Source organism: Crocodylus siamensis, chromosome 8 (genome assembly GCF_052110815.1).
Source record: "Crocodylus siamensis isolate JL-2025a chromosome 8, ASM5211081v1, whole genome shotgun sequence".
NCBI classification, from domain to species: domain Eukaryota; kingdom Metazoa; phylum Chordata; order Crocodylia; family Crocodylidae; genus Crocodylus; species Crocodylus siamensis.
In genome coordinates, this window is record NC_143402.1 from 66280855 (window position 1) to 66294144 (window position 13290).

Consider the following 13290-nt stretch of genomic DNA (forward strand, 5'->3'; position numbering starts at 1 on the left):
CCCCTGTGATCAGCAACAGTATTAATTGACCTCCTCATCCCTCTTCCATTGCTGGTGCTAGCCTTTCAGCTCCTTCCTCTCCTTTTGGCCTTTTCCTGTTACTCAAACTTCTGAATGGAAGAAATTGGAGTAAAGTTGACTCCAGGCTCCTTTCTCCACCCTTGTGAATAAAAGATCTGTGCTGCACCAGTCCACCCCCTTTAAATCCATTTCTGACACTCACTTCTTCCGTGCCAAAATCTATTGTGGTGAGCACCAAAATGATTCGCAAGGAACTTGGTCAGGTTCAGTGATTCAGACATCTGAGGCTGGGCTTGGAGGTTTTTCCTTGGAGACATTGTCCATGGATTTTGTACCCATTATATATCCCCATCTGCATGTAATACTATGAATTGAAAAGAACTCGTTTAGAGTGGTGGTTTTACTTGCCTGCCGTGTTTTGAAGGGCTGTGACCAAGACCAAGAAAACCTATCCTATGTATAAATATCTCACCTTGTCCTAGTTTTTAACCCTGACTAGTGACTGACTTCAAATTAATACAGCTAACTACCTCTCTCTAGTTTTTAATGCCATTTTAGATAATCAAACCAGAAAGGGACTTAACAAAACAAAAGCCCAATTCAATTACGTTGTTCCCTTCACATGCCTGTAGATGGTTTTGCAAGACCTTACTCAATTTTCCGGGACATTTACTGATCCATTTTGCACTTTGCTCACATCATTGGTCTCATTAGTTTTGTTTTCTATTTATAGGCTCATTTCATGTGCAGCCCAAGGGTGGTTGTGTTGATTTTTCTAACACCAGGTTACAGAATCATAGGAAAGTAGGGCTAGAAGGGATCTCATGAGGTCATCTAGTCCAGGTATGTTTGAAAGGATACCATCCCCTTGAGCCTATGTTTTTGGCTTCTTTCTGCTATCAAAGCATACAAATTTACACGAACTGAAGCATTTAGACTAAAGGAGCACTCCTGTGTGTCTCTTTTTGCTTAGTCGGTAAATCCCTTGGCATAGTCAGTTAAGCTCTTTCAAACAACAGTGGAAGCCAAAATGTTTCACAGGCTGGAAAATATGAATGGGAAACCACCACTTGGGAAGTGGACCAATGGAGAGGTGCAGGAGCTGAAACAGCATTTAACTTGGCTTTTAAACAAACCACATTGAAAGTTGAAGATGCTGGTGCAGAGGAGGGAAAAATATATGCCAGTATGTATATTATGTATGTGGGTGTGTATATGCACAATAGAGCTGAAGTTTTCTCTCTAAATTGGCCATGCCCCTTTGAAAGCATTCCCTCTTCCTCTCCCCCTCCCTCTCATACACATACACCCAGTTGCAGAAGGCTGACTAAATTCCCTTTCTTGCCTCCTTTTACAGCTAAATCCCCAGGAAGTTGACAGTCAACTGCAGCTCTGTTTCATGGATCAGAAGAATCTGAATACTGATTTGGTATGTTCCTGGGCAAAAAGCCTTATTTTTTAGTTGCCAGGTCTTTCCCTAGCTCTTCCCTTGACTTTTTTTTTCCAGTTAATCCTTTCAGATTTTCCTTGTTTCTCCTTCCCTGTTATGCATCTTATTTTCTCTGGGTCTTCTGACTCAAGGTCAGAATAAGAATCATGAAGGCTCACATCCTGAAAGGTAGTTGGCATCTCTGGTACTTAATGACTTTGATGCCCAGCCTGCCTCAGGGTCAGGTTTTAAGATAAAATGTGAACCTCAAACCACTTGTAGTAGGAGTCGAGATTTGGCTAGGTTTCTATATTGTCCTCTTTCCTAATGATAGAGGAGGAACAACTCCAGGTTGATCCATATGCCTCTCTTGGTTCCCCCCTGCCACCATGAGATTGTTCAAAGATAGGAAATGTCCCTGCTCCTACAAAAAGGAGTGGTGGGGTAGACAGCTCAGGAAGATCTCCTCCATTGTGGAATGAAGGATGCTGTTCCTTTTCTTTTGCCATTGCCTGGCTCTGTGTTTTCACTGCATCTTTATTGATCAGTCCCAGAATAAGTCTGAAGTTCATTTTATGGAACCTATGTTCCCTGTCTACCTATCATCTAGGGTGATTCCTGATTTACTAGTCTCCAGGAGTCAGTGGAGAAAACAACAAAGTGCCTTTCTGAGAACAGCAGTAATACAGGGCATAGAACCATCCTTATGTTCATGTGTTGTTTTTGGTTGTTTTTCTCTAGAAAAGTCTAGAGCAAAGATTGAGCCTCTATCCGAGTCCAGAAGAACTGAGTAATCTGGTGCGATGGGAAATTCTGGAAGACTGCCTCGTGACAAACAAAGGCAAGACCCCACCTTCTGTGAGTGTTTCATTCAGAAGTGGCTGGTGGGCTGAGAATCTATACGTGGCCTGTTTCCCTACTTCTGCGCAGACAACAACTTTAATAGAAGGGGAGGGAGGGGAATGTATAAATCCAGGCCTTTCCCTGTCCCCTGGAGGATTGGTGCTGAAGGATTTGACCTATGTTTGCTGTTGAAAACTGGCTTTCAGGAATGTATAGCTCCGATGCCATGAATGGTCCTCAGTGATCAGACTGGGATTTGTACTTGAGCAGCCTCAAAGCTAACAAAGCTTTTGTTTGTTATAGGCTGTGCATGGATCTATGCATGTCACAGCTGTATACATCCCTAGGGCCACACATGAGTTGTCAGGGAAGCCCCATAAGCGGTTAAGTTACCACATAACCTTCTACAGCACCATGCAAGTGCCAACGTTATTAATTAACCATCTTGTAGGAGTCACCCTGTCATTAGTGCTCCGTGTAGCTAGTTGAACAAAGTTGTATGCCCACAAGGCAGGGTTTGAATGCATGGATACATTGTAGAGCAACTGTGCAAGGATCAACTGTTTTAGGCCAATTCAGGTAGGGGGATCAGACATAATTATCAGTATTTTAGCAGGTCCAGAAAATAGGTGAAAAACATGTGGAACTGCAAATCCTGGAACACTGATATGGTCTATCAAGCCGAGGAAGCAATTATGGATCTTCTATGCTAGTTGGTATTCAGCCAGATACTTCACAATCACCCAGATTACCTACTGAGATCCTGCGATGGGCCTCAGGAGGGAAGAGCTGAGAAGGCAGATTGCCCCAAAGGAGTCCAGTAGCCATGGCAGTTTGTTTCAGGACTTGCTTCAGAGCGCTCGGAGCCAAAAAAAGCTAAACAAAAAATCAAACCAACCATGAAACCTTTTAGGCAACAAGTTAATTGATCAGTTGAGAGCTGCTGTTCCATGGCTAACCTGCAGTGAAACACTCCTGACAGTCGTACTGCCGCTGCTGTTTTTTATGTCAAACACTTTATGAAATGAACCTGTATCTTAGAGATACAGGGTGCGTCTACACAAGACGGTAACAGCACAGTAGCCTCATTTTACAGGGCAAAACCCATGCCAATAGGCTGTTGTGCAGTATTGTTAGGCTACTGTACAGTTAGCATTACGAAAAAGCCAGCACCAGTTACTGTGCATTGATTTAGTATTTGGTCATCCGAGGGCTAAACTTAATGCACAGTAACTTCAGTGTATTATTGAACACACAGATGCATCCACAGAGATCAGCTGTGCTCTTGTTAAGATTGAAAACCCTTTTTAGTATAATAGCTGTCTCTTCAAAGGCCTTCAGATTTACAGGTATCCAAAGGTATGTGCCTCCTGAAAGTGCTGGTTCAAGATACCGATCCAAATATAGGCCCAGTACTTGAGTTTGACACTCAAACAATGTTTTGCCCTCCCCACTTTTTCTGCCAAGACCTGGGGATCAAACCCTGCCTCTAGTCACATCTAACATGGTCTCAGTCACTCAATCTTTATTCCATCTAGCACGTGGTATCCATTGCCCCTTTGGGGAGGTAAAATGAAAGGTAGTATGCAGATGAGTTTAGCACTCTGCATGCCCAATTCCCAGGCTCCACACTGTTGGTAATGCCTGCGAGTAGCTGGGAGAGTTTGGAGCCAGTCCATTTTCACATGACTTCAGGATGCATGCTGTGGCCATCAAACTTGAAATGTGCCCAGGCAATGTCAGTTTTGGGCTTTAGGCTTAGTCTACATGAGAGTCTTGCTGATGGTTAGCCAGCACTCCCATGGTCTCCCTCCCATTGAAGGAAGATTCTGCTATCAGAGCTTCTGTCATTCCAGGAGGTGGTGTAGGGAAGCCAGCAGAAGAAAACCCTTCTGCCTTCACAGGGAACCCCCTCCGGGGAGCTCTACCACCATAGCTCCTCCAGCAAAGCTGTGGTGGCAGCAGCCCCACAACATAGACCAGTTCTTGCTCTCTACAGACACAAATAGCTGCCATCTGCCTCCGTTAGGTTGGGTTTTACATGAGGGAGATGTAGCTCAGCTATTTTGTATGCTGATGTCTGCCAGAAAGGGGGTGGAGGGTGGAGGGGGATGGCAGGGGGTAAGACTAAAGGGGTAGAGGTTTTGGGTGGTGGTAAGGAGATGGAGGCTTGTGGAGAAGGGAGAATGAATGGAAGGGTTGAGTGAACCAAGCCAAGGGGAAGGGATAGAGATTGAGGAGGATGAGCGAGGAAGGGCAGAACCCTGAGTTCAGGGATGGGAGCCTGTTGATCAGTCCCACCTCTGTGTACTGGGATCCAGAAGACCCTCAGCCCCTTTGAGGGGGACAGGGTTGAGCTTCTCTCCCCACCCCCTCTGTATGTGCTGGGATCTGGAGGCCACCGTTCCCTAGAGGGGTTTTGAAGCTCCTCTCCGTTCTACTGCTCCCCACCTAATGTGTGCAGAGATACCTGTGTCCCTTCCCTTCTGGAAGTGTGAGACCTTCTTTCTCTCACCCCACTGTGAGCCAGCCCTTGAGAGAGCCCAGCCCTTCTGGGTACAGAGCTGAGAAATGACCATAGACTTCTATAGCTGCTGTTTCTCTCTCTAATAACAAAAAAATAGCACATTCTCTCGAAGGGGAAGCATGGATGGGCTCGGTCTAGAACGCCCCTACCCCCACCCGTGGTGCTTGCTCTGTGGCAGTGCCCCCCTGTAAATTGTTTTCCTGTTTGCTCTGTTTCCAGGCATCCCAGTCTGTGGAGACCATCATAGGCCAGACTTCTCTGACCAGGCACCCAGGTTTAGCCACTGACACCCATGCCAGGAAAGCCCCCGTCACTGGGGTGGGGGCTTCAGGGAGCCAGGTGGACTCTCTTGGAACTGCAGGGGGTACTTCCAGGATGCAGACCGGTTCTCCTGGGACCCAAGAGAGCACCCCAGCAGTTCAGACCAAGACGGCTGGATCACGGGGAAGACCTCCCTCCGTGTTGGGAGGGACCTCCGAAACCAGGGCAAACACCACCCCCTCTGTGGCAGCAGGGACCACTGGGACCAGAGCAAGCACCCCCTCCATGCCATCAGGGAGCTCTGGGACACGAGCCAGCACCCCCTCTGCACCGCCAGGGACCCCTGACACCAGGGCAAGCACCCCCACTGCACCTGCAGATATCTCAGGGGCTCAGCCCAGGGCTTCAGAGGCCCAGGCAGGTGGTCAAGGAATCCAGCTAGGTTCCCCTGGTGCTGGGCCCAGTTCTCCAGGGACTCAGGCTGGGCCCACTGGAGTGTCACCTGGGGTTGTGGGGACCCAGGGGGGTGCTCCTGGGATGGATGTTGATGAAGTGTCTCCCAGTGCCTGGCCCAGTGCCCCAGGGACACCAATGGGGGCTCCAGGGACTGAGGTGGGACAGCCAGGCACTTGGCATGGCTCACCAGCCACTCTGACAGTCACTCCAGGGATCCAGGCTGGGGCTGTTGCTCTGCCGATTCAGGTGGATGGTCAGGCAGGGACTCCCAGAGCCAGGCACTGGGCTCCAGGACTTCCAACAGGTGTGCTTGTGACCCAGATGGCTGCTCAAGCAGGAGCTTCCAGCACACTGGGGACCCAGGTGATGCCTTCCAGAGTTGGGCCCAGCATGCCAGGGACCCAGGTGACACCTCCTGAAGCCGAGCCCAGTGCACCAGGGACCCAGGTGACACCTACTGGAGCCTGGGCCAGCGCACCAGGGACCCAGGTGACACCTACTGGAGCCTGGGCCAGCGCACCAGGGACCCAGGTGACACCTACTGGAGCCTGGGCCAGCGCACCAGGGACCCAGGTGACACCTACTGGAGCCTGGGCCAGCGCACCAGGGACCCAGGTGACACCTACTGGAGCCTGGGCCAGCGCACCAGGGACCCAGGTGACACCTACTGGAGCCTGGGCTGGTGGACCAGAGACCCAGGTGATGCCTTCCGGAGCCTGGGCCAGTGCATCAGGAACCCAGGTGACACCTCCTGAAGCTGGGCCTAGTGTGCCAGGGACCCAAGTGGCACCTCCTGGAGCCTGGGCTGGCATGCCAGAGACCCAAGTGACGCTTTCTGTAGCTTGGACTGGTGCTCCAGGGACCCAAGTGATGCCTCCTGGAGCCTGGGCAGGTGTGCCAGAGACCCAGGTGACACCTCCCAGAGCCTTGGCTGGTGCACCAGAGACTCACGTGACATCTCCTGGAGCCTGGCCCAGTGCTTCAGGGACCCCAGTGGACATGCCTGTGCCTCAGACAGCTGCCCCAGCAGGACCTCCAGGAGACTGGACTGGTGCTCCTTCAACTCCATTGGCCATCCCAGGAACCCAGGCTGGGCCTCCTGTAGCCCAGCCCAGCATGTCAGGGCCCCAGGCAGGCTCCCTAGCACCTCCATTGGGCACCTCAGCATTACAGCCTATGGCACCTGCAGCATCCTCCTCCTCTGCCACCCAGCTTGTAGTTCCATCTGGGTCTTATGTCACCCAGACCCCCTTGGCAGCATCCCCTGAGCAGAAGGACAAGCTCGGAGCCACCGCTTCTTTCCCACGTGAGTCCTCTGCATCTAGCAGTACTGCCAGCCGCTACAGCGAAACCATGGAGGCCCTGCGCCAGATGGGGCAGCTGTCCAACCTCTACGCTGCCCTGAAGGAGCAGGTAAACCAGCTGGAAGAAACCAAATGTACCTACTCAGACCTCAGCAAGCTGAAGCAGCTCCTCCTGGAAACAGGTAGGGCATTCCTCTGCATCCAGCCCCTTCCTCACAGGCTTCAGGCCTTGGGTTGTGATGCAGGCAGATTCCAGGGTGCTCTTCAGGGTCAGTTCCCATACACCACTTTAGGGAGCTGTGGCCTGCCTCTCCACACCTACAGGGAGACTGAGAACAGTGTGAATTCCCATTGAGTTATGCTTCCAGTAGGTTTCTACTAGATGTACTGGTGAGCAGCACTGTTAACAGCTAAGGATGGTTGTCCTCCCCGACACTGGATCCAAGGCAGGTGGCCATGCTTAATGCTTGGGGCTGGCTGTCCAGTAAGCAAGTACCTCATAGTTTCAGGCCGCCACACACTGTAATGGTTTGACTAACCAAAGGTGATAAATAATCAGCTATGTGACTCACGCCCTGACTTTCATGGGGGCCTTTGGTTCAAATCACTGTGGGTAGAAGTGGGCTTTCTCTCCTCTTTGGATCATTTTCTCATTCATATCAAAGTATCTCATGGCATTTCCATGTCTTGCCTTGTCCCAAAGTCATACAAGAGTGCCCCAGTGGGGCTGGGGGGCTGGCTAAGGAGGGGTGCTGGGATGAGCTCATACTGGTTTGGAGGCTATTACTGGGAATCTTCTTGGATGTAGCTGCTTTCAGGGCCTGGCACTGCACTAAGCCATGTAACCAACCCTGCAATATTTCCTTGATGGCATAAAGCCCGGAAGAACGTCCCCAGCCTCCCTGCTGCTGTCCTGGACCAGTTGTCATCCTTGAAAGACATGGCAGAGGACATGAGAAGCACAAAGGAGAAGGTTAGTGGGTGGCATGCTGTCTCGGGAACTAAGAGGGTAGGGCTGAGACAGGTCTAATTATGTAGTCTGTGAAGCTGGGAGGTTGGCATTGGTGAGGCTGTCTTTGTGGTCAAGACTCTGGCATGAGTCTTGGAAAGCAGGAATTTGATTCCAGGCTCTTAACAGATTCTCTTGGGTGAGTCACTTCATTCCTTCAATGACATTACCTTAAACTAGAAGCTGTTTAGGGCAGAAACTCATACTATATATCTTCTAAATGCCTACCACAATGGTTTTGTGTGCTCAGCTGGCTTCTAGGCACGATCTGAATAGAAACAACAAGAACGAGCAATCTGAAGGGAGAAAAGCCCTAGAAAAGAAGGGCAGAAGCGTGATATTGGCTTGTGTCTCCCAACCCCTAGGAAAGAGAGGCCTATGCTCTTCAGAAACCCCAGCCAAATCTACCTGTGCTGCAGTGCTTGCCAAGGGTCCTTTTCTACTGCTGAGAGATACTGAATTGTCCTGCCTTTTGTGTTCAGCTTTGAAGGGAGAAGATGGTTGGGGCAGGGGCAGGAGTGTATGTCGCTTTCTAGCTACAAATATATGAACTGAAGGTCCAATCTTCTGGAGACTTGCTTTAAAATGAGTGTGTTTTATGTTGAGCTATTAAGCTCACCTTGGTCCTTAACACCTGGAGGTCAGTTCCGGTGCAAATCCTTTGAAATGAGTGGAGTAGCAGCTACTTGTACAAGGGTGGCTTTTGGCTCTGGGTATTTTTGATGGGTAGTTAAACCCAGCACCACCAGAGGGTGGGTGTCTGCCCACTGGGCAGAGGTCCATGCAAGCAGGCCTATGCCCTGGAGTCCTGACTCTTGACAGCTGTCGTGGTTCTAGATAATCAATCTGCAGAATGTCTTGGAAGGAGCGGAGGTTGCAGGAGCAGGCCAGAGCGCGGAGGAATCCGGTCAGATTAACCTGCAAGTAGCTAAACTCAGGTAAAAGGAAATGACAGCCAGAGACATGTTTCCTTGCCCATTTTCTCCTGCGTAATGGGCTTCACTAGCAGGCCCTGCTGCCCAGGATCTAAAAATGGGACTGAGGCCTGGACTCTGATATACATGTAGAGCCCCAGAGGATGCACCATTTTCTGCTGTGCAGTTGATAACTAATCAACTGCAAGCTGTAGTAACTAATTGTCACCCACGTGGTTCATACAAGGCAGTGCCTGCACTGATCTAGGACTGAACTCCTGTTAACTGGTCCTAGCCCAAATGGCCCATGAAGACCAAGACTGCTGCCCAGTGGCATACCCCATAATTGGTGGTCCATGCCCTAGGGGCTTAATGCTAGGCAGTTCAGCTCAGCATAAAAATCGTATGTCCAGGGCTAACCCATGCTGACTGGCAAATGTCTCCCTTGTGGAAATGAGTGAGCTTCACCCACCTTCCACCCAGAGGCCTGGTACTTCGTGGAATTGTCCTGTATTTGGTGACCCGCATGCATTCGTTGCTGTCCCTGGATTAATATACTGTCATGAGCAGTCGTGAGTCCCTCTGGGACTGAACAGAGACCTGGACTGTAGTAAATCTGCCTGGGGCTTACTTTAAAACAGGGCCATGGTAGCCATCATAACAGAAGGACCCTGGGCCTGGCTCTGACTAGGTTTTAGACAAAGTAAGATGTGCCAGGATGACCTCTGTAGTTAATGTAGCACACCTAGGGGAAGCATACTGGTCAGAGCAAGGAGGCACATTATTTAGGGTCTGTAAGAGGGTACCAGCACCACAGAGTTGGGGAGGGGGAATCACCAAAACAGGGCAGGTAGGGAGAATTTTGTCTGCTAGATATGGAAGATACACCTGGTGTGGGAGTGGGTTTTGCTAGGCAAGTCGGTCTTTAAAGGTGGAGTCAGCTGTTACGTGGTGGGCTGGGGTATTCCTGGGAGACTTCTGGGAGGTGTCTGGCCACTACGAGACCTCACTCCTTGCCCAGAGCACAGGGGCCTGTCCAGCCAGGCTCTTTCCAGGTGCCCAGAGCTGGCTCTGCATACCCATCCCCAAGAAGCTGGAACAAACCATAGGAATAACTGCATCCCCTGAACTGACCTGAAGTTGGCATGTGATATGTGGGTATCTAACCCACAGACGTATCTTCAAGCCACTATAGTAGGGAGGCAAAATCTGCCCTGAAGTGAAAGGGTGGGGACTTTAGGAGAGTTGCACCCAAGTTGCATTTGGTCCCAAGAAGGCTCTATGCCTTCCTGTGCTGTGTACCGCTCCCTGTCCCTTGCTGCTACCAGCCCCACAAGCAGTCTCTTGGCTCAGTGAGTGATCCTTTGTGGTGTTGGCTCTGTGGTCCAGATCGACGGTGAAGAACATAGAGAAGGAGCTGCGGAAGCTGAGAGAGAAGCAGGATCAGGGCAAAGCCAAACTGGAGCAGTCAGTGACCGACACAGCCCTCTGTCTCCAGGACCAGGTCAGGCAAGAGCCAGGGCCACTCACTGGGTTCCCATTAAACCCCTGCTCCTTAGAGCTGTCTGAATGGCGTTTCTGGGCATTGGTCCCCTTGTGACTCCTCTGAGTTGTTGCTGCTGCCCTTTGTTATACAGTTATTTAGGGCATCAGAGTCCTTGCAGGGGTTTTCTACAAGATTTCACCTCTTGAAGCCAGTGTCCTAACTGGGGCATAGCTACCTGGAGCTGGCCTCCCTGACTGCTGTTCCCAGCTGTGAGCCTGCCGGGGAAGGACAAGAAAAGGGTGGACTCAGAAAAAACGCTTCCTCTGGCCCCTTTGCTTCACAGGGGAAGCATGGAGGAGGTGACAACACTCCCCTATCCCATGGGAGACTGCAGATCGCAGCCTCCCAGATACTGCAGGGTTGGCTGTGGGCAGAGCTGTAGGGTCTGAGTGCATGTGGGGTAGATAAGCAGCCTTGTGCCACCAAGGTGTTCCCCCACTGAGGCCAGTCCGGCTTCTGCAATGCTTCTAGAGCTCTGTCCTGTGCTGAGCGGCTCGAAGAAGGGATCCTAGTAACAGCTCCTCCAGTGTAACAACCCTGCGGCAAGCAGCTGTCACCCCCACCCCTGGTCTTTAAGGATGCTTGCTCCCTCTCATATGCTCAAACCCAGCTAGACCGTGGCAGGGTCACTCCAGGGATGTCCATCCTGTAGCCATCCCTCAAGACCTCTGTCTGCCATTCTTAAGACCATGCTTGAGCAATGGGGGACACCCTCAGAACAGCTTCCCTGCAATATTTTTGGGTTTGGCTTGAACGAGCAGGAGTAGATGGGCAGGAGTCTCCCTGCCAGACCGTGCCAGGGACACAGCGTAAATGTACCCTGAGGGGAGCGCAGCCTCAGCTGTTCCTGACTGGAAAAGTTAGACCAGATGGTAAAGGCCAAGAATGGCTGAGACACATCTATGGGTAACATAGGCTGCCTGAGGTGTTGCTTCTGGGCACTGGGGATTTTACCAATGGGTAGTTTTTGTGGCACCATATGAGTCAGGCAAAAGCAGACACAGTCCTTCCCTGGCACTGGTTGGCAGTGCCTGGGCATTAGAGAGTGCTGACAAACCCACCTTCTTCTCTCCCCTGCCTACAGTTAGACAAGCTTAGGTCTGTGATAGAGGGCATGATGGCTTCCTCCTCCACCTTGCTTTCCATGAGCATGCCCGCTGGCCCGGAGACCACCGAGGCAGCACTGCATGCTTCATGCCCAGCCTGCAGCATAGATGTCAGCGAGCAGGTTAGCCATCTGTTCAAACGCTATGAACAGCTCCAGGACTTAATTAACAGCTTCATGAAGCGGCGCACACAGGGCAAGGCATCCAAGAGGCCGCAGCTTAAGAGCCAGGTAAGGCCTGTGGAGGGAAATGCTGGGAGTTATTTCAGGAGGGAGCTGGAACCACCAGTCTGTACTGGATGAAGCCAAAGAGTGTGAGAAAACCACTGCGGCAGGGATCTGAGCAGCAGGATATGCAGATAGCTGTTGGGAATAGCTGAACCCTGAGGAGGAGGCAATAGGTGGGAGTCATGGTGGTGACAAGCTCTGCCCCTCTGCACCACACAGGAGGCTTGATGGGCTGCCCTGTAGGGTTTCTCGATCCTTGTGCGGCCTTGAGCCACTCCTGCTGGGTGGCCTTGTGGATGGGTGCCTTGATCCTGGGTTCAGAGGTCACAAATCAGAGTGAGTCTGGTGCTTTGTGGCCTGGGTGGAGCCATTGCTGTGTTCAGTGACCCTGGTCAGCACTGCCCAAGGTACCAGAGCTGTGTAGATCAGGTACTGGTAGGGTTGGCTGAAGAGAAGTGCTGGAAGCCAGGATAGGTGCATTGGCAGAGCCATGCATGGGGATCTTGAAGTATGCTGCATGTTCTGATCAGCAGAGCTATATCTTTGGGGCAGCTGTCCGTTTCTTGTTGGGCACAGGCTCCAGGAGCTTTGGGAGAACCCAAGTGGCACTCTGTTGGTCCAAGCTCAGGGTCTGTGAAATGTTTAAGGAGAAGAAAGAGCATAACAGAGTTGGAAGGGACCTCAAGGGTCCTCCTGTCCAATCCCCTGCATTGATGCAGGATGCCCTGTCCCTAAGTTGTCCCAGAGATCTGCCTGTCCAGCCTCTTCTGGGAAACTGCCAGGGGTGGAGATTCCCCAGCAAGGAGCTGGGGATCAGAGTAGGTTTGCCAATTTGATTTCAGTGCAGTCATGGGGTTTCTATTTCTTCCTGTCCTTGATCAGTAGCCCAAGCCTCTCTGCATTCTCACCCCATGCTTGCGTACACTGCTCAGTTTTCTGTGAGATCTACAAGCCATGGAAATGGGAACTCCCACTCCTTCTTGCAATAAGGCACACGTATTACACAGGGAATAACCTGCCTCTGGCTTGATGCTATTCTGATCAGCATTTGGGTGTAACAGAGTTGGAAAAAAACACTAAGGCATAACCCAAAGGAGAATGGGGCTCCACCCACCTGTATTGCCAATGAACAAGGAACTAGAGAGGAAAAAGAGGCTAGCAGTGCTTTCCTGAGTGTCAGTGGCACTGTTGTATTTCTACCCATCTAGTGTTTGGGATAACATAGCAGCCTAATGATCTTTGGACCTTAGCATCCTTACAGTGCAGCACTATGTGGAGCTGATGCAATGCTAAGACATAATCTCATTGATGTAATCTAAACTACATATGGGGCTGAGCGCCAGAAGTCTTAAATTCTGTCCTTAATTGTTCTGTCCATTATCTTCCCTTTGCCTCCGTTTCTGACTCTCTGTATGAATCCACTAGGGGAGACTATGAGGTTGGACTGTGGTATATTCTGAAGACGCTTTAGAGATGAAAAGGACACCTGAGGTAGTGGTTGGGATTCAGTAATTGTTGTCTAGATTCCCCAAATGGCAGGTAACCTTTTTTTATAATCTAGGATGGATTATCCAGCGCCTTTCTACTCCCTTAGGTGGGAGGAGGTGGGGCCCTAAGGTGCAAGAACAATTTCTAGGGCTAACTGTT

The 13290-nt window shown here is 50.8% G+C and overlaps 1 protein-coding gene across 3 annotated transcripts in view; it reads left to right on the top strand.

Annotated features, from left to right (window-relative positions):
* QRICH2 (glutamine rich 2) overlaps nucleotides 1-13290 on the top strand; it is a 50336-nt gene that overhangs the window by 7926 nt on the left and 29120 nt on the right. For all 3 annotated transcript variants that reach the window (XM_090059477.1, XM_090059478.1, XM_090059479.1), the window contains 4 exons: nucleotides 1379-1450; nucleotides 2192-2308; nucleotides 5040-7023; nucleotides 7720-7814. In XM_090059477.1, coding sequence (XP_089915603.1) covers nucleotides 1379-1450; nucleotides 2192-2308; nucleotides 5040-7023; nucleotides 7720-7814 — 2268 coding nt within the window. The remainder of the gene's footprint in view (nucleotides 1-1378; nucleotides 1451-2191; nucleotides 2309-5039; nucleotides 7024-7719; nucleotides 7815-13290) is intronic.